We start from the raw sequence: 22,629 nt of genomic DNA on the forward strand, positions 1-22,629 counted from the left end.
CCCAGCCGCTTCACACTCGGCCGCCAGCCGATCCAGTGAGTGCTGAAGGTCACAGGCCGATGATCCAATGAGGACCACATCATCTGCAAAAAGCAGTGACGAGATCCTCAGACCACCGAACTGCAACCCCTCCCCACCACGACTACGCCTCGATATCCTGTCCATGTATATCACAAACAGGATTGGTGGCAAGGCGCAGCCCTGGCGGAGACCAGCACCCACTGAGAACGAAACTGACTGGATATGAATGTGTTTCTTAAAAATAGCAGTTGAAGTGGTCATATATTTAGAAATTGCTTTTGAATGCATTGCTGATCTTTCTTTTCATATTTTAGAAAACCCATCTTGCCAGAAATGATTAGCCTACGGAGGACAATACATAAAAAGTAGAGCAAGAAAATAACGAGATCAACTTTGTGAAGATAAGGAGTGAATCTAAGTAGGCAACGCAGATTTTTGACAACCCATATAGGCCCCATCTGTCGACTATTACACTTATATTACATGTACACTTATACGTTAACAATAATATTTAATCAAATTAAATGTATTTGATGATACAGAACTTTTGGGCTGCTCAAGAGTGATTTCTCTAAAACCCGTTTCGTTTGTAAAACTGGGCTCTGGCAACGACATCAGAGGAGTAGTCTTCGCCTGTGGTAATATCGTCCACATTGTCATATCCGAGGACAAGAGGTCCCTTGTTGTAGTACGCGATCGCTCCTGAGGTGAAACATAAGGGACAGAGTTTAGGCAGAATGTAGATTAAAGGCGCTGAACGATTTCAGAGCTAATCTTTCAGTGTAATTTGATCAAAATGGCATCGCCGTCCTTCAGCTATTAGCGAGTGAAAGGCGCTGTGAGAATATCTGTTCTGGTTGACTGCCCGTCTCTGCATGAGACTATTCCGATTTTATACCGAAATGCAACACTTCCCATTGGCCGAGAAACATAGGGAGGGAGGGACCAGAAGGGGAGGGGGCGTCACCTTGGCAGTTCATTAAAAAATATTCTTCTGCTCCTCTTCCTCTTCTGTAGGAGTGGAGGGGGTGTGTGGTCAGAATAGGAACGAATAATAATTAATGAATGAGACAAACCCTTCAGTTGCTTTTCACGGCTCCAACCGGGGAAATCCCGCTGGACTTCTTCAATGATGTCAACCAGGATCTTAGTGGCTTGGTCCAGGTGCGTCTCACTGTTCCAGGCTCCTCTTAGTATGTGATGTCTCTTATCAACCTGTATAGGAGGAAGCCATGTTGCACATCACAACCATAGACACGTTATCAGGTCACATTTGATTATTGACCACTTATTAATTTCAAATTAAATAACATATTTGCCATTGGGCAGGCTTTGGATGGTTCTGTCCATCTAGGACTAAAGGTTTTATGATTATTATATTCATAGAATTGTAGATGTTTGCTAGACATAAATACTGGGGCTGTTTGAGACTAGAACTGTGAGTCATGATCAGTGAAATGTGCATATCACACCACATCAGACCCTTGACATGATAATATGCGATAGCAGCCTAATACAAATGTAGCCCTCTTACCTGCATCAGTCCAAAGCCATTACCATTGTCCCCCCAACCATTGGTGGCGGAGATGGATTTACCGGCCTGGGACTCTCTGGAGATGATGGCAGCGATGAGAGCTGGCTCAATGTCATTATATCTGCGCGCCACTTTCCCAATGATGGTCTTATATGACTTCATACGTTCCAAATCATCTCTAGCCATTTTTTCCGATGCCTGTACACCACCTTTGGGAAAGATAATATGTTTACAATACTGTCTTATCACTTGACATGGGCAGTGCAACGTTCACGACATGATTGTCTCTTCATTAAAATGAATGGTTTTATGTGGAACCTTTAATAATTGTATGGCGGTATGTGGAACAGCAGCCGCATACCTTTTGTCAATCCGTTTCCATATGCTATCGCGGTCTCGTCGGACGCTCCAGATGTTCCACACCCTAGACACGTTCAGTTTATGACAATATTATTGACAATATTATCAACATACATATCATTCGCTCGAATCAAGTTGACCTAAATAGTTGTTTAGACTAATGACTAATTGTGTAATGTCAGATTGAAAAAATAAACCTTTTTAGACAATAAAAATAATCTGTTGAGAGCATTTTACAATTCTTACCCATGTTGGATATCTATCTAGAGATCCTTGCTGCAGAAGTAGAGACGTCTTGGGTGTTTCTGCTTCTTTCTCTCGTCTACGACGATTAAATAGTTTTTTTTTCAAATAGTTTTGGTTTCACTCTTAGTCAAAGACAGCCGTCACATGTAGAGGTCGAGATAGATGGAGCGAAAGAAAGATAAAGAAATAGAGAGAGAGTATCTTCTGGACCCCCTTATCACAGACACTAACGAGATGGACCTTCCTTCCATTAAACACTGTGTTCTGCTCATAAACATTGCCATAAACTAAACTTATCGTAAGAGTGAAAGACATGGCCCCTACGGTGTGTGTGTGTGTGTGTGTGTGTGTGTGTGTGTGTGTGTGTGTGTGTGTGTGTGTGTGTGTGTCCCTCTCGCTCTCCCCCTGATGAAGGCTAGCTCTGGTGCTGAAAGAGTCTTCATTGTTGTCATAATTCTTCTCATGAAACAGAACGTGGTAAGAGTGTGGTATAACAGTGAGGAATCCTCCCCCAACCCAGTAATGTACTCTAGATATAAAAACCATCACGTCCACTTGTAAAATGAATTGCAACAGATTGGATTCAATTTAATGAATTGGTATTTATATATACTGTATATTTATACAACTGTTCCGACCAAGTAATTTGATTGGACAAGAGGCTCATAATAGGGTGTATGCACTAAGCTGTGTGACGTACTTCCGGTTTCAAATAATACAGCTCGGTTGCTTCCGGTCTGTGTGTTTATCGCGCTAGCCGGCTGTGTCCCAATTCATAAGACGCATCCTTCGTAGACCGCGTCCTTCGAAGGATGCGGCCTTCGTAGACCGCGAAGGACACTCCGAAGGCCGAAGAAATCAATAGGGTCCGACTGCGTCCTGCGTCCTCCTGCAAGACACGCCCCGTGTAGAAATACACGCCCCTCGTGGGAAATACACGCCCCTCGACTGACCAATCTCAGCGTGATGACGTAATACGTAGGATTGTGATTTCCTCTCAGCGTGATGACGTAATACGTAGGATTGTGATTTCCTACTGAGATCGGGGAGTAATTTACGGAGCCCCTCTGGTGACATCTGGGAAAAAAATATATATCTGTTTGCCCGATTTAGTGATCTGTTTGCATGACTTGATAATCTGTGGCCACAATTTAATAAATTGCGGGAACGAGATAATTAATTTGTGGCCACAGTTTAATAATTTGTGGGAACAAGATAATTAATTTGTGGCCACAGTTTAATAATTTGAAGGAACAAGATAATTATTTTGTGGCCACAGTTTAATAATTCGAGTGTGGCTGTGTTGTCTATTGTCGCAGCAGGGGTTAGACGCATGTCGGCTATGGACAAGATAGAAGAGATATCGTTCTATTTTAACCTCGGAATGAATTACAATGACACGCTAAAGTCACTTGCTGTTAGGCAAGGAGTTATTATAAGTAAGAGGCACTTAATTAGGCTGCTAAAAATGCTCGGGTACAGCCGAAGACAATATGATGACCTCGGTGACGAGATAGACTTTATCATGCAACAGCTGAAGGGACATGGAAACCTGCATGGATACAGATGGATATACAGCAAATGCATGAAATTATTAATTATCATTTGGCATCCTTGCAAATGATAATTATATCTGGCATACCGATTCATATGATAAATGAAAACCATATGGAATCTGCATCAATGGTTGCATAGACAGCTTTTCCCGTAAAATAATTTGGCTTAAAGCGGCATACACCAGCAGTGATCCACATGTCATTGGAGGCTACTTTATGGAGGCCTAGAGGAGTTCGGTGGCTTCTAAGGTCCGCCCCGACACTTGGTGCTGGTGTAGCTGTCAAAACGAGGTCCATCCTCTATCACGTCACCGAGGTCATCATATTGTCTTCGGCTGTACCCGTGCATTTTTAGCAGCCTAATTAAGTGCCTCTTACTGTACGTCCACACCAGGAGCGACCAAAGCGTCAAAGACGCTTTGGTCAAAGACGCTTTGGTCGCTGCGAATTTTTCTGTTCGCTTTGGTCGCTCAAGTCGCTCATGACGTACAATTCAATTATGCAGACGCATTTAAAGGAGCCGTATGCGTTTAGTAGGCCCTACAGACAGCCATATCAAATATTGAACTCTCCCATACACCTTGGCCATATTGCCGAGACGGTTTACGAAAATTTACGAAAAAAACCAGTACAAATAAACAACAAAAACACTTGCAAAACATTACTCCTTCCCTCAACATTACTCCTCCCCTCAAAACGGTTACTTCTTTTTCCAGGTGTACTTCTTGTTACTCCTTGCAGCACTGAGTAACTCTTTGTCTTTCAAAGCGCTGTTGTAAAACTCTGAACAGGACTGCTCAAAGTTGAGAGTGATCAGGAGCTCACTTCTCATGAGCTCTGTGGAGCACCTGTTCCTGCAGTCACTCCATTTGTTGGCCATTCTGGAGAAGATCCTTTCCACACATCCAGTGTAGGGCTGGGACGACGCGTCGACGTAATCGACGACGTCGACGCATAAATTACGTCGACGCGAAAAATGCGCGTCGATTTAAAAAAAAAAAAAAAAAAAAAAAGATGGGCGGCGCCGGAGCGTAGTTGCAACGCGAGTGGCTCCTCAGACTTTCATAAGTGCTAGGCGCCACGCACTCGTTCCTTAGTCTAAAGTATGGGAATTCTTTAATGTGAAATGAAACGATTCCGTGATATGTCGTCTTTGCAAAATGGAGATGACTTTCCATTCTAGTACCATGGCAATTCACCAGCACCTGAAGAGGCGTCACCCGGTAGCAGCTGCAGATGACTGAGCACCGTAGAATTCTAAGAATGCATTACTTTGCACTTTTGTTTTGGAATTTAAAGGCAATAAACATGTATTGAAATGTTAAGGAATTCAGATATGTAAATCAACATGTATAAATTGCTATTAGTCAATTAATGGGGAGATAATCGAGAATCGAATCGAAATCGAATCGGACTGAAAAAATGAATCGTTAGATGAATCGATGCATCGAAAAAATAATCGCTAGATTAATCTTTTAAAAAATAATCGTTTATCCCAGCCCTAATCCAGTGGATGCTGGGATGCTCAGGATGTGTCTGGTGATAGACAGCATGTTAGGCAGGTCAGCTACTCGAAAGAGAGCCACCCACCTGGCAGCCACACCTTTGGACTTCCATTAATCTTCAGCATCTTCTTTGAGCCTCTTCAGAATGGGTTTTGCTGTGGAGCATTCATCATAAAGTTCATCCATGTTGACTTTATGGATGAGGTTGAGCTTGGTGGTCACCCTCTCAATGTCAGTAAAGGTCATGGTGCCATGGTGCAGAGAGAGAGGTTGCAGTGAGAACAACCAGTAGTCTTCCGAAAAGTTGAACCATTTCTCAACATATGAGAGTGCTGTGTTGAGGAATGCAGTAAAATCTGCCCTTGCCATGTCAGCATCAAGTGGACGGAGACGCTGCAGCTTCAATTTAGTTAAGTAGCCATAGAACTGTTAATCTCGTCTCTGTGTGAGCTTTTGCTTGAAGTTTTCCATGATGGAATATAACTCAACACAGGTGGTTTCATCACTCTGCAGCTTCTTTACAACTTCCTCAAAGAGAGAGAGGATATTATTGCAGAAAAGAAGGTAAACCTCCACAATGTCTCCATCTTCCTCAGTTGAGTCCTCACTGAACTTTAACAATGCTCGAAGTTGTTTGGGACACTCCTCCCCCAGGCTGATGAAGTACGATTTCAGTGCAATCCAGGTTTGCATTAGCCGGGTGATGGCTGGATTAAGGGAGAGCCACCTGGTTGTGACATGTCGCAGAATTTCCTGGAACTCAACATCACAAAACCTACAAAACTCTTTGATTGATTCTCTTCGTTTGGCAGGTGGAAAAGAAGGCATAGACCTTCAGCCCAACATTTTCCACATCTACAGTGAGCTGGTCAAGAGCATGCTTCACTGTGTTGTGCAAAATATGGGCATGGCAGTTTCCTTGCAGCAGATCTTTTTGTCACTTCTTCAAGTTGGTGAAGACAGAGTTGTGAATTCCATAATTCACATTTGTGTTGTCTGCAGTGCACTAAATGCTGTCACATGATCCAACGATAAGCCAAATTTGTCAAGCGACTGCTCCATGAGAGCTACAATCCCAGCAGCGGACTCATCTGCATTTTCAATGAAATCCAGCATTTTGTTGGTGACCCCGCATGAAGTAAAGACTGAAGTATTGAACAGCAAGGGGGAACATCCTCCTGTTGCCTTTATTTGATGCATCTGTCTGAATGGAAAATGGAAGGGGTTTATCTGATGTTAGGGCCTTGAGAACATCAGCAACTGCCTTTGGAGCAAGGACATCTTTAACCACTGCCTCTGCCTTTGTTCTCCCTATACATTTTTTTTTTTTTACAATTTTTGAATCCAGGAGAATCTTTTGATTCAGTTTATGTGCACAGTCAACACTGTTGTAGCTGAGGTTGTGTCTGACTGTGTGGTACACCTGTGTCACCTCAGCTGCGGTAATCTACAGAGGAGGAGTGGGATGACATATTGTTGATTAAATTGAACATTTGTCTGCTGCCTGTCTTGTTACTCGAAAAGAAGTCAGGTCATCCAAACAGTTAAACCACACTAATAATATAATTGATGTAATGATCACTGAACACTGCATTCCTCAAAAATATAAGAATTGTGACACAGAATACACAGAAATCTTTACAAACATTTTTAATCTAGGAAATGTATGTATATTAAAGAATAAAGGTTTTCTTTTAACAAATGTATTTATTTATTTATTAACTGTTAATCCATTAGTATGATTTGTTCTTTAAGTGGCCATATATAATATTTATATACTTCTGTATATTAAATAAATGGTCGTTCATTCGACTTTTAAAACTCAACATCCTAAACATCAATCAAACCACAACAGTTTACTAAAATAGGCTCTGCCCATGCACTGCGATGTTCTGGCAAAAGCACAACCAGATAGGAAATCAATCACAACATAATGTCTCATACCGTATCAACCTCAGGAGATGATTGGGGTATGAAGAACTGTGACACTGACGCTTGGGTCTTCTGTGATCTTTCGTGTCTGCAGTGTTGCTCTCCTGTTGCATGCTGTCTGATGTCAGACAGACCACCGTGCGCCACTGAAAACACTCGCCGACATATTTTACAACTTGCCTTGTAAACATCTCCACTGACGCTGTCCAGCCAAGGATGTGCGTCTTCCCACTCACGTCCGTACTTCTGCAAGCGTTTACGCTTTTGAGGACGTGGTGGAGTACCGGGTGTAGTGGGCATTTTTAAAAGCCGCTGGTTTTGTGAGCAGCGCCGGTGTGTGGTGTCTGTCGCTAGGCAACCGTGACCACCACACGCATGCGCATACACACAGATGACCGGAGCGGGTCTTGCGTAGATCCCGCCGCGACAATTTTGCTGACCGTAGTATTCCCTGTGTTTTGTTTTGATCATTATTGTTAGATTTAGTATTTGTGTGTGTGACAGACATGTGTATTGGACATTTATGGAAATACGGAACAAATTACGTCCCGTATTGGTTCAATACGGGACGCAACATTTAATTGCCAAATAAGGGACGATTCCGTATTTTACGGGACGGTTGGCAACCCTACCTGGATTACACGTATGTTGTTTGTGGATTTAAATGATAATTTTTCATGCAAAGAAAAATAAAAATGTTCGTGAAGAAGTTTGATAATTTTAGGTTTTATATGAGGCCGCTTTGTGAACTACAGCTCTTCGCTGCTCTCGACGCATATGATATACGCCACCACACCATGGACACATTAAAGGATGGACCACAGACCGAAAATGGCCGCCCATTCATTCCTATGGAAACTGCTCAGTGGCGCAGGCATGGACATAGGGCGCAGGGCATCATTTCAGTTGCTGGAATGATATGGCAACTGGATCAGTTGCCATGGCGGCGGCGCACATAGTTGCAGCGGCCCGGAGCTCCCCAAACTGGCATGTTTTTTTTGTAATTTTTGGTAGCACTTAATATTATTTCACACGGCTTTTCACACTGCTTTCGGACCCAACAATGAAGTACAGCCGGAATTAACTTTTAAACTTTTTTTTTTTTTTTTTGAAAACTTTTAAAGATCAACAACGCTCCTTTTCGCCAACTCCCAGCTGAATTCGCCATCCAGCGCTCCTGAGGCTGAGAAGCGGAGGAGAAGACGCTGTGCGCGGCTGCAGATCCGACTGGAACTGGCTTCACAGGGCACATCGAGAACGAGAACTGCTGCAGCTTGGTCTTTACGGAAACCTGGCTGGAGAAAAGACCCCGGACTCGGGCTGGATGGCCGCACTGCCTATCGAGCAGACAGAACAGCTGACATGGCTTTGTTGTCATGGCGGCGGCGGACATAGTTGCAACATAGTTGCAACGGCCCGGAGCTCCCAAAATCGGGAATGTTTTGTAGTTTTTGGTAGCACTTAATATTATTCCACACAGTTGTTGTTTTTTCCACACTGCTCTCAAACCCCGACAATGAAGTACAGCCGAAATGCACTTTTAAAGCTCAACAACGCTCCATTTCGCCTCCCGGCGGACTTCACCATCCCAGCCGAGATCACCAGATCACCATCCAGCACTCCTGAGGCTGAGAAGCGGAGGAGGAGACGCTGTGCGCGGCTGCAGAAGAGGGGAAAACGCGGAGGTACGTGGGCTAGGCTCAAAGCGAACCCATTCAAACCCCCGCTTCCTACCATCTTTCTCTCAAATGTCCGTTCGATCCGCAACAAGGTGGATGTGATCCGACTGGAACTAGTTTCACAAAAACACATGAAGAACTGCTGCAGCTTAATCTTTTCGGAAACCTGGCTGGATAAAAAGACCCCGGACTCGGCTATTGAGCTAGATGGCCGCACTGCCTATCGAGCAGACAGAACAGCTGACTCGGGTAAGAAGCTAGGAGGAGGTCTGTGTATCTATACCAATGACTCGTGGTGTACCAATGTCACAGTTGTTAGCAAACATTGTTGCCCTGACGTGGAATTTTTGTTGCTCCAATGCAGACCGTTTTACTTACCAAGAGAATTCTCTTCTGTTTACATCTGTGCTGTTTACATTCCACCCGACGCCAATGCTAAACTGGCACTAGTAAGGCTACAGGACATTGTAAACAATAGCCTGCTGGCACATCCCGACAGTATCTTTATTGCAGCGGGGGATTTTAATCATGCTGACTTAAAGTCTGTACTTCATTCTTTCCACCGTAATGTAAAATGCGCTACCAGAGGGAGCAACACACTTGATCAGGTTTATACCAACATAGCCCATGCATACAGAACCCAGGCGTACCCCCACCTAGGTCTCTCTGATCATGTTTCGCTCCTCCTGCACCCCTGGCACTCACCCAAAATCAGAGCCAGTAGGCCCGAAGTCAGGTCTGTCAGGATTTGGCCTGAGGACGCCATCCCTAGGCTCCAGGACTGCTTCAGCTCCACAGACTGGGACATTTTCAGTGGACTGGGTGTGTTGACACGTAGGTCTCTGAATAATTATCTTGTCTCAGTCCTTGACTACATCAAATTTTGTGTGGATATTGTTACATCCTGGAAACAATTCCGTGTCTTCCCAAACGTTAAACCCTGGATGACACCTAAAGTAAAATCCTTACTACGAGCCAGGAATGCAGCATACAGAACCGGTGACACCAATGCATACTGCACGGCAAGATCCGACCTGAAGAAAGGCATCAGTTCTGCCAAGCAAGCATACATGACCCGCATTGAAGCTCAGTTCAACAGCGCCTCATGCCCCCGGCAGGTGTGGGAGGGCGTTAGGGCAATAACGGACTACAAGGGAAGAACATCCCCCCCTGTCAACAGCAGCGCCCCCCTAGCGGAGGAGTTAAACATCTTTTACGCACGTTTTGACAGGAACAACAAGGACCCGGTGTCGCCCCCTCTCCCCTCTGACGGCTCCACCCTAGTCCTGAGCACTCATGAGGTCAGACTCATTCTACGCAACATCAACATCAGGAAGGCAGCAGGCCCAGATGGAGTCCAGGGACGGGTGCTCAAGGACTGTGCGGCTGAACTAGCTCCAGTTCTCACCACCATCTTTAACCTGTCTCTGGCCTCATCCTGGGTCCCAGGATGTCTCAAGGCAGCAACAATAGTCCCGGTTCCCAAGAAACCAAATGTTGCAGGTCTGAACAACTACAGACCTGTGGCACTCACCCCTATCGTCGCAAAATGCTTTGAGAAACTAGTCATGAAACACATTAAAGCCTCCATACCGCCATCATTAGATCAGAATCAGTTTGCTTACCGGAAGAACAGGTCAACAGAGGATGCCATTGCCATTGTGTTACACACTCTACTAGAACATCTTGAGCACAGTAACACATATGGGCGACTCCTTTTTGTTGACTTTAGTTCAGCTTTCAACACTATCCTGCCTAACAAGCTACACAGCAAACTACACAAACTTGGCCTGAACACCACTTTATGCAATTGGATTTTGGACTTTCTAACACACCGTACACAACATGTCAGGATTGGCAAGCATGTCTCCCCCACCCTGCCCATGAACACCGGGGCCCCCCAGGGTTGCGTGCTCAGCCCACTTCTCTACACACTTTTCACTCACGACTGCTGCTCCTCTTCTCCATCTAACCTCATAGTGTAATTTGCTGACGACACAACAGTACTTGGCCTCATCACAGGAAATGATGAGACCTCATACAGGAGGGAGGCCGAGAGACTGGTAGAGTGGTGCGGTGATCACAACCTGGTTCTCAACACCACCAAGACCAAGGAAGTGATCATCGATTTCCGCAGGGCCAGACACCTCAGCCACTCTCCACTCCTAATCGGAGGGGAGGAGGTAGAGAGGGTGTCCAACTTCAAGTTTCTGGGTGTGACTGTGGCCGACGATCTGTCCTGGAGGACCAACATCACCTCTGCCGTGGGTAAGGCACAACAACGCCTCTTCTACCTTCGGAAACTAAAAAGGGCTAAACTTCCACAGGGACTGATGGTCAACTTCTATCACTGCGCAGTAGAGAGTGTACTCACCTACGGACTCCTGGTGTGGTTCTCCAGCTGCACCAGGGCCGAAAAGGAGGCCCTCCACAGAGTGGTCAAGGCTGCGGGGAGGATCATTGGGAAGAGCCTCCCAGAGATCTCCACAGTCTTCACCTCCCGCTGCCTACGCCGGGTGAACAACATCCTAAAGGACCAGGTCCACCCAGCGCACCATCTCTTCCAGCGACTGCCCTCCGGACGGAGATACCGTTCCATCCGCTCCAGGTCCAGCAGATTGACCAATAGCCTCTATCCAAAGGCTGTCAGACTGCTGAACGAACAACCTGCCCCCCGCACCCCCCACCCCACCCCCTCGGTCATATAACTCATATAACACTATTTTCCATCTATTGCAGGACTGCAGCCCCCCAACCCCCCTCACTCTCACACATCACAACTATGGACTGAACTTGGCTGCATTCTTATTCAAGTTATTATTGTTATTTATTTATTTACTTATCTATTTATCTTTTTTTATTTTTATTTTTTTATTTATTAATATATTTATATTTATATACTATGCCAGTGGTGATGCTCTAAACTTAATTTCGTTGATTAACTCTGTTAAACAAGGACAATAAAGAATCTGAATCTGAATCATACAGGAGCGATTTGCTTCCGCGTTATGTGGCCAAGACACGTGACCTAGTCCGTGACGTACCGGATGCAGAAATATAGAACTGATACCGTAATGCACCGCTTCTTTGTCTTTGGATCTTTTGAATAAATGGATCAATACATGATGAATCACAATGATCCCAAGCAGAGGACCGTGAGAGTTATTGAGCAGCAGATGAACCAGTCCAAAAAACGGAGCACTGAACTATAGGCCCTCTCGGATGCCATTTGCTTCACTACGACTCCTTTCAGCTGCACACCCCTCTTCCCCAGCGAGATAACGGCTAATAAAACGCTTGAGGTGGCGTTAAGGAAAGAAAAAGGTGGCGTTAAGGAAAGAAAAAACTTACATTTTTTTAGGACATGGCATGAAGGTAATTATGAGCCTTTGATTGATATCCAGACATTTTTTGCGGAGACACAATCCTGTTCCCCACTTGTATTGGAGTGGACGGCGATATCTACTTCTGGGCCACATGAAATGACGGACCCCCGTCCACAGCCAGCTTAAACAGCTGCAATACCAGGCTTGGCCTCTGAGCACTGGTGGATTGCGGAAGTATGCGCCTATCCTGGGGGCCTGCACCACACCCGCCCTTGGAACTCGGCACAGAGATGGCGATCTCTCTGCCCCACTTCACCGCTTTTTCCAAGTGGAGGATAAAAGCATCGAAAGAGGTGAAAACCATTATAAATCGGGGCACGTGCAGAGTTTCAGTTATACCGATGGGAAGATTGTCGGTCTTCTCCACGCCAGTCGCAGGGAGCTAGACGTCACATACGAGCCGTGTAGTCTTTCTCGTTGTGTTTTCTCTACTGCCTTTATCTGAACAATTGCACAATAAACGGTCGAACTCTTTGCATGAAAAATTATCATTTAAATCCAAAAACAACATATGTGTAATCCAGGGCATATAAAGACCGGGACCAGAAAATAACTATTTTCTCTCCATTGACACCCATTCATATTTTTCGATCTCATAGGTCCCATGAGCCCTACCGGAAGGGGCGTGACTTCGCCACTCTATTGGGCTGTGATTATAGGGCGGAACCAGGAAGGAAAATGCCTCTTCGCTCAATTGGATAGACCTAAAACCAATCAGAGCAACGTAGTATGTGACGTATGTTGTGCGACGCACAGCTACTCTCAAACTAACTCAACTGAGCGCACGTTCGAAGAAGTAGAAAAAGAAGGTGGACATAAACGATTTATGCCGGTTTTGTAAAAAGAATTTAAGGATACACAGACAAATTGGCAACACGGTCAGCATTCGAACTGAGCGCTCTTTGGTGACGTGGTTGATTACGTTAATGTGTATCATCTGTCCATCAACGTATAAAGCCCGCCCTTACAATTTGATTTGTCAGATCACTCTTTCGAGGCCTTGAATACCTCTCAACTAGCTCAATTCCAGACTGAATCTCCCAGACCAAAAATTTTGTGGGCGGAGTTCAGGCTGGTATCCAGGCTAATATAGGGTGTGTTCGAAACCGCCTACTTGCTTACTGCTTACTACCTACTAAATATTTGGCTTACTTCTCGAATCCTTAAATAATGATTGAGTATTCCATTTGAGTAATCGACGTTCAGAAGACCGTCCTTACTTAACCACCTCAGATGACGTGAATCAAATGACGTGTCAATAACCTACCGGCCGGGCGCCGTTAATAAATATTATAAATAAATATATAAACGTCACATTTAACGTCACAGTACTGTACACCCTCAACCTAAGGATTTGCGGTGATATGTTAAAACAATTATTAAAAGCACTGCTGCTGCGGCTCCCCGTTTAGCGCCATTGCTTCCACTGTTCTTTTGAATAGACGCAGTGCATTCTGGGGCGGTTGAGTACGTCTAGTAAGCTAGCGATGCTTACTCAAAATCTTTCCGGAAGTAGAAGACATTCGGATACTACTCGCTTACCTAAAACTCGCTTACTAAGTTCTCGCTTACTCAATTTGACGTCATAGTTAGTAGGAGTAGTAAGCAAGTACGCGGTTTCCAACTCACCCATAGAGTATAACAGCACCGGGACTTTTAACTATACATGTACCACTCCGCTGTTTATGTTCTGTACCGTTAATTTATTAGCTAGAGATTGTGTTTACGTGTTGCTTGGCCACAGTTCAGTCGCAGTCCAGTTGCGGAACTATTTGTGTTGGCGGAGCCGAAAAAATCATTAAATAAACAAACAAATGTTAACTAATTGATGGTGCTCGTTGAACTGTTGTATAAAAGCAATATCACACTCGAGGTCGTGCTGGTGTAGGGAATATCAGCACGGCTGTAATTATCTTCGGCACTCGGCCTACGGCCTTGTACGACCGAACCACAGCCGCGCTGATATTCAGTGCAACGCACTCCCTCTCGCGTGATATTGCTTATATATATATAGATATGTTGACATTTTCATATACATATATTATGTATAAAACAAATTATGGATTGCCGATCATATTTTAGAAAATCCATCTTGTAAAAGATAATTCATAGGCTATCTAATTACTGGATCCACTTTGTGAAAATAATGAGTAAATTAAAAGAGGGAAATCAGATTTGTAACTACACATATAATTTAATTGTCATTATAATTTAAAATAGTTTGGTTTCACTTTAAGTCTTAGACGTAGTCAGGTGTAAAGGTCGATGCCATGGGTCTCCAAGCACATTACATCTTCAGCTGACAATTACTGTAAGCTGTAAACTATGTGTTTGCCTAAATGTGGGGCGTTTTAATGATACTTACTTAGGATAGTTTCACTTTGAATCACCAACAAAGAAGGTGACCGCTTGGACCCGAGATAAGACCTTTTCTGTATGCTTATCTAAATGCTGTGTGCTTATTATACATTATTTATGATGTTTTCATGGTATGCAGTTTGACATTGAATGCTGATCTATTCGCATTTGTTAAGTGACACGCTTTGTTGTAAGATTACTGATGGACCATGATTAGATGTTAGATCATCTTGTTCCACATGCCCCATTTCCGTCTCGTAGACATCTGCTAGCCAAAGGTCTCTGCAGGGAAACCCGAACTGACTGAAGGTTGCCCCGACTCACCGGAAAGTCAGACTCGTTGAGCCCAACTAGGGGGGCGGGGGGAAGAAGGGGGGCATCTTTGCTCCGACAAAGAGTGTTCCGAGATGACCTCAAGATGATTCATCCTCTCACACGCTCATATTTAGTGACTTCATGTCAGGATCTGACTTTGTCTTTGTGCTGTTTAGTGTGCTCCCTCCCCCTTTCCACCAGATGTCCTTAGATTACTTCACCCCCATCACCTGCGCGTCCTTGTCACAATCGTCCCACCTGCACCTCATTCACACTGATCAGAATCTCCCCGTACATGCACGTTCACTACTTTGTTCCCTTGTATGTTTGTTGTTTTTTATCTTGTCCCTTAAGCGCAGAACACACTGGCCCGCCATCTGAAATGTTTGGGGAGACTCGGATGAGTTTGGGAACAAATCTGTTCAATGTGTTCAGCTGTGGTCCAAGCTTCTGGAACAGCATGGACGGTGTCGGTCCGACTCAACACGCAAAGACTGAGAGCACGAATGTGTGGGAGAGGCGGACTAGCGCAACGATACTAGCGCCACCCGGGGCCTCTACGGATTCTGTTTCTTGCATGGAAATTTCCTTTCCTAACAAGATGACCCGGAAATACTCGGAGGAAAGGTTGTTTGAATTCTAAAAATGCTTAGGAAAGGTGCCTCGATGCAACCTTTAACCCGCCTTCAGCAGAGGTGACTCCTCACCAACTTTTACGAAAGGAGAGGAGATATTTGTAACCCATACAAATATCTCCGTCTTAACCTGTCACACAAGCAGTACACATCCCAGACACTGCAAATACTTTGGCCATGTCCAAGTGAATGTCTGTCCTTGTGATGGATTGATTGATTGATTGATTGATTGATTGATTGATTGATTGATTGATTGATTGATGATTGATTCATTTATGTATTGGTTCTCCTTCCTCCCCAAGGAACCAACGACAAGCCGGGCGGCCGTCACTACGTGCTGAGATGGACGTCGCCGCAGGTCGTCAAGGAGACCTTCGCCCCGCTGAAGGAGTGGAAGTACCCCTACATGAGCTGAGCTGGGCGCGTCCCAGCCCCTCTCCCCGTCCCTCTCCCTGTCCTCACCCCTCCCGCCCTCCGTCCATGGTCTCTGGTTCGATTCCCTCGTCAGCGGTAAAGAGGCTCCGAGATTTGTCACTGAAAGGCCATCAGAATGAGTTGAGATGAAGACGCTTCACAGACTCTTCTTCTTCTTCTTCTTCTGTCAGTGTTTCTCCGGGCATGTCTCTCTTGTGGAGACATGCCTATTTTAAATTAAATCATACATACATTAGTTTTATACTTTAAAAACTAAGTTATTCAAAGGAACATAATAATTAACCATAAAAATTATGATTTGAAACCCCAAATATGTATTTTTTTTTAATCCCGATAAAACAGAAGCCATAGTGATGTTGAGCGTTTGTATGTAAACGTAAAACCTTAATGTAACATTGTTGGCCAACTGCCCATCCGTCCAGATTACCTTGGTTTGGTTTTAAAGTCGTTTGTTTGTCTCTTGTTTGGTTTGTCGCCATTGCATCCAGAAGGCTAATGATACGCTAGTTAAGCTAGCTAACACCTGCTATGTACCAACTGTAATGCTAACGATAGCCTCCTACGTAGCATATGCACTTCCTGTTGAACTCCAGAGCTAAGAGGTAGTCTAGATTGTTCTGCTGGGAACTTGTTACAATTGGTGCTTCTAACTAACTGCACTGTGAATTCTTTGATCGGATCAAAAAATCTGGAAAATAATAGTTTTGTTTATTTTCCAGGTAGGAGGGGGATGGCGAGGAGTGTGTTTTAATCTTTGTCTATAATATAGCAAAACAGATTTGATCGTCTTCAAAATATGCCTGTGTTTGCCACACACTGTACAATTATTTAGGGCAGAATGTTTTTGATAATAGCCTATTCAATTATTAAATAATGATACGCCTCTATCTGGTTTTTACTGAGTTTTATTTAAGGGTTCTTATAACATTAAACTGTTGAGTTCACCCAACAAGACTAACTAACTATTCTGGGTTCTGGGGAAACATATTTTCTTACAAAGACAAAAAAAATACAAAATTCTTATGACTTCAAATTTGCATTTTTGGTGGCACAACCCTTTAAACACCTCGCCACTCAGCTTTCATTCGTAGTCAATTCCTTGGTGTGAACCCTGAAGGCAGTGTCTGTATATTATCAACTAGAGGACCGTTGCTTTAACTTAAAAAAAAAAAAAGGTCTTAAATTTGCCATCAAGTATCTAACTTATGAAGCACCAACCACACCTATACCTTAATGCAAGTTTGGACAGCACTGACCAAACAACCCATTACATTCGCTGGTGGCCATCCACTAGAGGGCGATATGGACTCCGCTCCTGCTTTTCGATCAATTATATTGTGAGCAGCCTATAATTAATGTTGTGCAATAAAATGGCTAAACGGCCTAATTTAGCATGTTGAATTAATAATAGTAATAATGCATTTAGTTGATTATCTAAAAATAGCTAATATTTGAGTAATTTGTGAAAAGTGGCACAGCTATACCATCGTCAGGATGTGAAGCACAGTCGTTTTTAACACAAGACACCAAGTTTAAGCGCATTAACACATTGTGGTCAAAAGTTATTCTCTCACTCTGAAAAGCTCATCAAAATGCTGTTGTGATATGTCATATCGAGGTGATGAACTCTGGCCAAAGCAAGTGGGGGCTGCTGAACCAGGTATCTGGACTCCCTATCACACAGCAATGAGATGGACCTTTCTCCCATTAAACAGGGTTCTGCTCATAAACATTGCCATACATACAACTTATCGTAAGAGGGAAAGTCAAGTCCCAAATGGTGTGTGTGCCCTCTCCCTCTCCCCTGATGAAGGCTAGCTCTGCTGCTGAAAGAGTCTTCATTGTTGTCATAATTCTTCTCATGAAACAGAACGTGGTAAGAGTGTGGTAAACCAGTGAGGAATCCTCCCCCAACCCAGTAATGTAGGCCTACTCTAGATATAAAAACCATCACCACCACGTTTTTGACCTTGTCGCATAGTGAGGAAGCACGCCATGAAATCCACATTTTTATTAAGAATGCTGAACAGATATTTTTAAAACAGATATGATTTGAATGATATGAATGTGTTGGTATTTCTTAAAAATAGCAGTTGAAGTAGGGAGACCAGGGACAGTTGTAACAGGGGACGGTTGTAACACTGTGAATTCCTCCAATCAGAAACCAGCTATGATGACGAAACTCACTGTGCTTGTGCACATTTAGTTTCCCTCCTTACTTGCGAAAACGGGAGTCGCATTTGAAACCTACAGGGGGCGCTATAAAGCAAAGTCTGTTTTTGAGGTCAAAAAAACACTTTTCTTCCCGATGTTCTTTTTTGGATGCTGTCCAAAGATAAAATGTCTACGAATTCAAACAAGTATTATTAGAATCCCTGTTTTGTAAGCTACAAATATACATGGCTATCAAGTGTCAAACTAGCAGTCAAGCCAGTTGACATGAGATCAAAACATGGTTCGTCATACTGGGACAGTTGTAACGCCCTGTTACAACCGTCCCAGTATGACGAACGAATGTTTAAGTTAATGTTCTTTTTTTTGGTTTTGTAAATTTGTGAAGTGTTCATATAGTGTAATAATTCTTATGTTAATAGAGGTGTTCTACGCATTAAATCATTTTCCGCATTATAATTTGACGGCTTCACCTCTTTTTTGTCATGTAGTATGGAAAGAAAAGGTAATCATTACAAATAAATATAATACATTAATAATCATTCATCATTACTAATAAATATAATAATTAATAATAACAATAACATGAAATGTAAGTAATATTGAGTATATGATTGACTAATTACATATATTTTGGACATGTTACAACCGTCCCTGACATGTGTTACAACCATCCCTTACACTGGGATGGTTGTAACAGTGGGTGAGACTGTATTAAAATCAATTTTGCAACCTGTACATATTTTCATAAAACCACTTAAATACCATGTTTCAGTAGATGACAGATTGAAGTTTATAATATAACAAATTGGTTATTCCAGTGTAAATGGTTTTTGATTTATTGCTAAAAAATGCAAAAAGTGTTACAACTGTCCCTGGTCTCCCCTACTGGTCATATATTTATATATATATATAAATCTTTCTTTTCATATTTTAGAAAAGCCATCTTGCCAGAAATGATTAGCCTACGGAGGACAATACATAAAAGGTTGAGCAAGAAAATAATTACGAGATCCACTTTGTGAAGATAAGGAGTGAATCAAAGTAGGCAACGCAGATTTTTGACAACCCATAGCCCTATCTGTCGACTATTACATGTACACTTATACGTAAACAATCATATTTAATCAAAACATGATTATAATCATTTATTTGATACAGAACTTTTGGGCTGCTCAAGTGGGATTTCTCTAAAACCCGTTTCGTTTGTAAAACTGGGCTCTGGCAACGACATCAGAGGAGTAGTCGTTGCCTGTGGTAAGATGGTCCACATCGGCATATTCTAGGACACGTTCTCCCATGTTGTAGGCCGCGATCGCTCCTGAGGTGAAACATAAGGGACAGAGTTTAGGCAGAATGTAGATTAAAGGCGCTGTACGATTTCAGAGCTAATCTTTCAGTGTAATTTGATCAAAATGGCTTCGCCGTCCTTCAGCTAGTGAAAGGCGCTGCGAGAATATCTGTTCTGGTTGACTGCCCCTGTCTCTGCATGAGACTATTCCAATTTTATACCGAAATGCAACACTTCCCATTGGCCGAGAAACATAGGGAGGGAGGGACCAGAGCGGGAGGGGGCGTCACCTTGGCAGTTCATTAAATAATATTCCCCTCTTCTGCTCCTCTTCCTCTTCTGTAGGAGTGGAGGGGGTGTGTGGTCAGAATAGGAACGAATAATGATTAATGAATGAGACAAACCCTTCAGGTGCTGTTCCGGGCTCCAACCGGGGGACTTCCCCCGGACAACGCTAATCATATCAACCAGGATCTCAGTGGCTTGGTCCAGGTGCGTCTCACTGTTCCAGGCTCCTCTTGGTTGGTGCCAATTCTTATCAACCTGCAGGAGGAAGCCATGTTGCACATCACAACCATAGATACGTTATCAGGTCACATTTGATTATTTACCACTCATTAATTTCAAATTAAATAACATATTTGCCATTGGGCAGGCTTTGGATGGTTCTGTCCATCTAGGACTAAAGGTTTTTTGATTATTATATTCATAGAATTGTATATGTTTGCTAGACATAAATACTGGGGCTGTTTGAGACTAGAACTGTGAGTCATGATCAGTGAAATATGCATATCACACCACATCAGACCCTTGACATGATAATATGCGATAGCAGCCTATACAAATTTAGCCCTCTTACCTGCATCAGTCCAAAGCCATTACCATTGTCCCCCCAACCATTGGTGCCGGAGATGGCGGCACCACCCCGGGTTTCTCTGGAGATGATGGCAGCGATGAGAGCTGGGTCCACATTACGTCTGCGCCCCACGTTCCCAATGATGGTCTTATATGTTCTCATACAAGCCAAATCATGGTTGGCCATTTTTCGCGATGCCTGTACACCACCTTTGGGACAGATAATATGTTTACAGTACTGTCTCGTCACTTGACATGGGCAGTGCAACTTTCACGACAAGATTCTCTTTTCATTAAAATGAATGGTTTTATGTGGAACCTAGTAATTGTACGGCGGTATGTAGACTACCTGTCAGCCCGTCAGCTCCGGCGGTCTTGTTGGACGCTCCAGATGTTTCTACCCTCATGATGTCTCCGTACCCTAGACACGTTCAGTTGACAATATTATCAACAAATATATCATTCGCTCGAATAATGGTGACCTAAATAGTTGTTTAGCCTAATGTCGGATTAAAAAAATAAACATGTTAAGACAAAAATCTTGATGAGAGCATTTTAGAATTCTTACCCATGTTGGATATCTATCGAGAGTTTCTTGCAGCAGAAGTAGAGACGTCTTGGGTGTTTCTGCTTCTTTCTCTCGGCTACGGCGATTAAATAGGCTCGTTTTTGTTTTTTTCAAATAGCCTAGTTTTGGTTTCACTCTTAGTCAAAGACAGCCGTCACATGTAGAGGTCGAGAGAGAAAGAAAGAGAAAGAAATATAGAGAGAGTATCTTCCGGACCCCTTATCACAGACACTAACGAGATGGACCTTCCTTCCATTAAACACTGTGTTCTGCTCATAAACATTGCCATAAACTAAACTTATCGTAAGAGTGAAAGACATGGCCCCTACGGTGTGTGTGTGTGTGTGTGTGTGTGTGTGTGTGTGTGTGTGTGTGTGTGTGTGTGTGTGTGTGTGTGTGTGTCCCTCTCGCTCTCCCCCTGATGAAGGCTAGCTCTGCTGCTGAAAGAGTCTTCATTGTTGTCATAATTCTTCTCATGAAACAGAACGTGGTAAGAGTGTGGTAAACCAGTGAGGAATCCTCCCCCAACCCAGTAATGTAGGCCTACTCTAGATATAAAAACCATCACCACCACGTTTTTGACCTTGTCGCATAGTGAGGAAGCACGCCATGAAATCCACATTTTTATTAAGAATGCTGAACAGATATTTTTAAAACAGATATGATTTGAATGATATGAATGTGTTGGTATTTCTTAAAAATAGCAGTTGAAGTAGGGAGACCAGGGACAGTTGTAACAGGGGACGGTTGTAACACTGTGAATTCCTCCAATCAGAAACCAGCTATGATGACGAAACTCACTGTGCTTGTGCACATTTAGTTTCCCTCCTTACTTGCGAAAACGGGAGTCGCATTTGAAACCTACAGGGGGCGCTATAAAGCAAAGTCTGTTTTTGAGGTAAAAAAAACACTTTTCTTCCCGATGTTCTTTTTTGGATGCTGTCCAAAGATAAAATGTCTACGAATTCAAACAAGTATTATTAGAATCCCTGTTTTGTAAGCTACAAATATACATGGCTATCAAGTGTCAAACTAGCAGTCAAGCCAGTTGACATGAGATCAAAACATGGTTCGTCATACTGGGACAGTTGTAACGCCCTGTTACAACCGTCCCAGTATGACGAACGAATGTTTAAGTTAATGTTCTTTTTTTTGGTTTTGTAAATTTGTGAAGTGTTCATATAGTGTAATAATTCTTATGTTAATAGAGGTGTTCTACGCATTAAATCATTTTCCGCATTATAATTTGACGGCTTCACCTCTTTTTTGTCATGTAGTATGAAAAGAAAAGGTAATCATTACAAATAAATATAATACATTAATAATCATTCATCATTACTAATAAATATAATAATTAATAATAACAATAACATGAAATATAAGTAATATTGAGTATATGATTGACTAATTACATATATTTTGGACATGTTACAACCATCCCTATACACTGGGATGGTTGTAACAGTGGGTGAGACTGTATTAAAATCAATTTTGCAACCTGTACATATTTTCATAAAACCACTTAAATACCATGTTTCAGTAGATGACAGATTGAAGTTTATAATATAACAAATTGGTTATTCCAGTGTAAATGGTTTTTGATTTATTGCTAAAAAATGCAAAAAGTGTTACAACTGTCCCTGGTCTCCCCTACTGGTCATATATTTATATATATATATAAATCTTTCTTTTCATATTTTAGAAAAGCCATCTTGCCAGAAATGATTAGCCTACGGAGGACAATACATAAAAGGTTGAGCAAGAAAATAATTACGAGATCC

The 22,629-nt window shown here is 42.9% G+C and overlaps 2 protein-coding genes and 1 long non-coding RNA gene across 3 annotated transcripts; 1 reads left to right on the forward strand and 2 right to left on the reverse strand.

Moving 5' to 3' along the window:
- Positions 1 to 358: 358 nt before the first annotated feature.
- On the reverse strand, positions 359 to 16,561 carry LOC132470918 (lysozyme g-like). Its single transcript, XM_060069850.1, is given in 7 exon segments — positions 359 to 363; positions 567 to 603; positions 605 to 723; positions 1,098 to 1,236; positions 1,556 to 1,764; positions 2,162 to 2,237; positions 16,390 to 16,561. Coding segments are annotated over 6 exon segments (513 nt in total). The 5' UTR covers positions 2,166 to 2,237; positions 16,390 to 16,561.
- A 367-nt stretch (positions 16,562 to 16,928) lies between these two features.
- On the forward strand, positions 16,929 to 18,593 carry LOC132470781 (uncharacterized). The gene is made up of 2 exons (XR_009528708.1): positions 16,929 to 17,110; positions 17,158 to 18,593. It is a non-coding gene; the product is annotated as an uncharacterized LOC132470781 (long non-coding RNA).
- Positions 18,594 to 19,267: 674 nt separating this feature from the next.
- On the reverse strand, positions 19,268 to 21,010 carry LOC132470779 (lysozyme g-like). The gene is made up of 5 exons (XM_060069649.1): positions 20,849 to 21,010; positions 20,630 to 20,701; positions 20,285 to 20,490; positions 19,830 to 19,968; positions 19,268 to 19,455 (listed from the first exon to the last, which is right to left on the reverse strand). Exons 1-5 carry the CDS (start codon positions 20,850 to 20,852, stop codon positions 19,325 to 19,327), a joined length of 552 nt encoding a protein of 183 aa, XP_059925632.1. The 5' UTR covers positions 20,853 to 21,010; the 3' UTR covers positions 19,268 to 19,324.
- Positions 21,011 to 22,629: the final 1,619 nt, after the last annotated feature.

The sequence above is a fragment of the Gadus macrocephalus genome, chromosome 13, assembly GCF_031168955.1.
Source record: "Gadus macrocephalus chromosome 13, ASM3116895v1".
Taxonomy (NCBI): Eukaryota; Metazoa; Chordata; class Actinopteri; order Gadiformes; family Gadidae; genus Gadus; species Gadus macrocephalus.

What these genes read in the sequence shown, in the direction of transcription:
- LOC132470779 (XM_060069649.1), bottom strand. An exon ending in CGGAGCTGACGGGCTGACAG is followed by an intron (nt 20,491 to 20,629) that starts GTAGTCTACATA and finishes TCTGTCCCAAAG; the next exon opens with GTGGTGTACAGGCATCGCGA. An exon ending in ATGGCTTTGGACTGATGCAG is followed by an intron (nt 19,969 to 20,284) that starts GTAAGAGGGCTA and finishes TTCCTCCTGCAG; the next exon opens with GTTGATAAGAATTGGCACCA.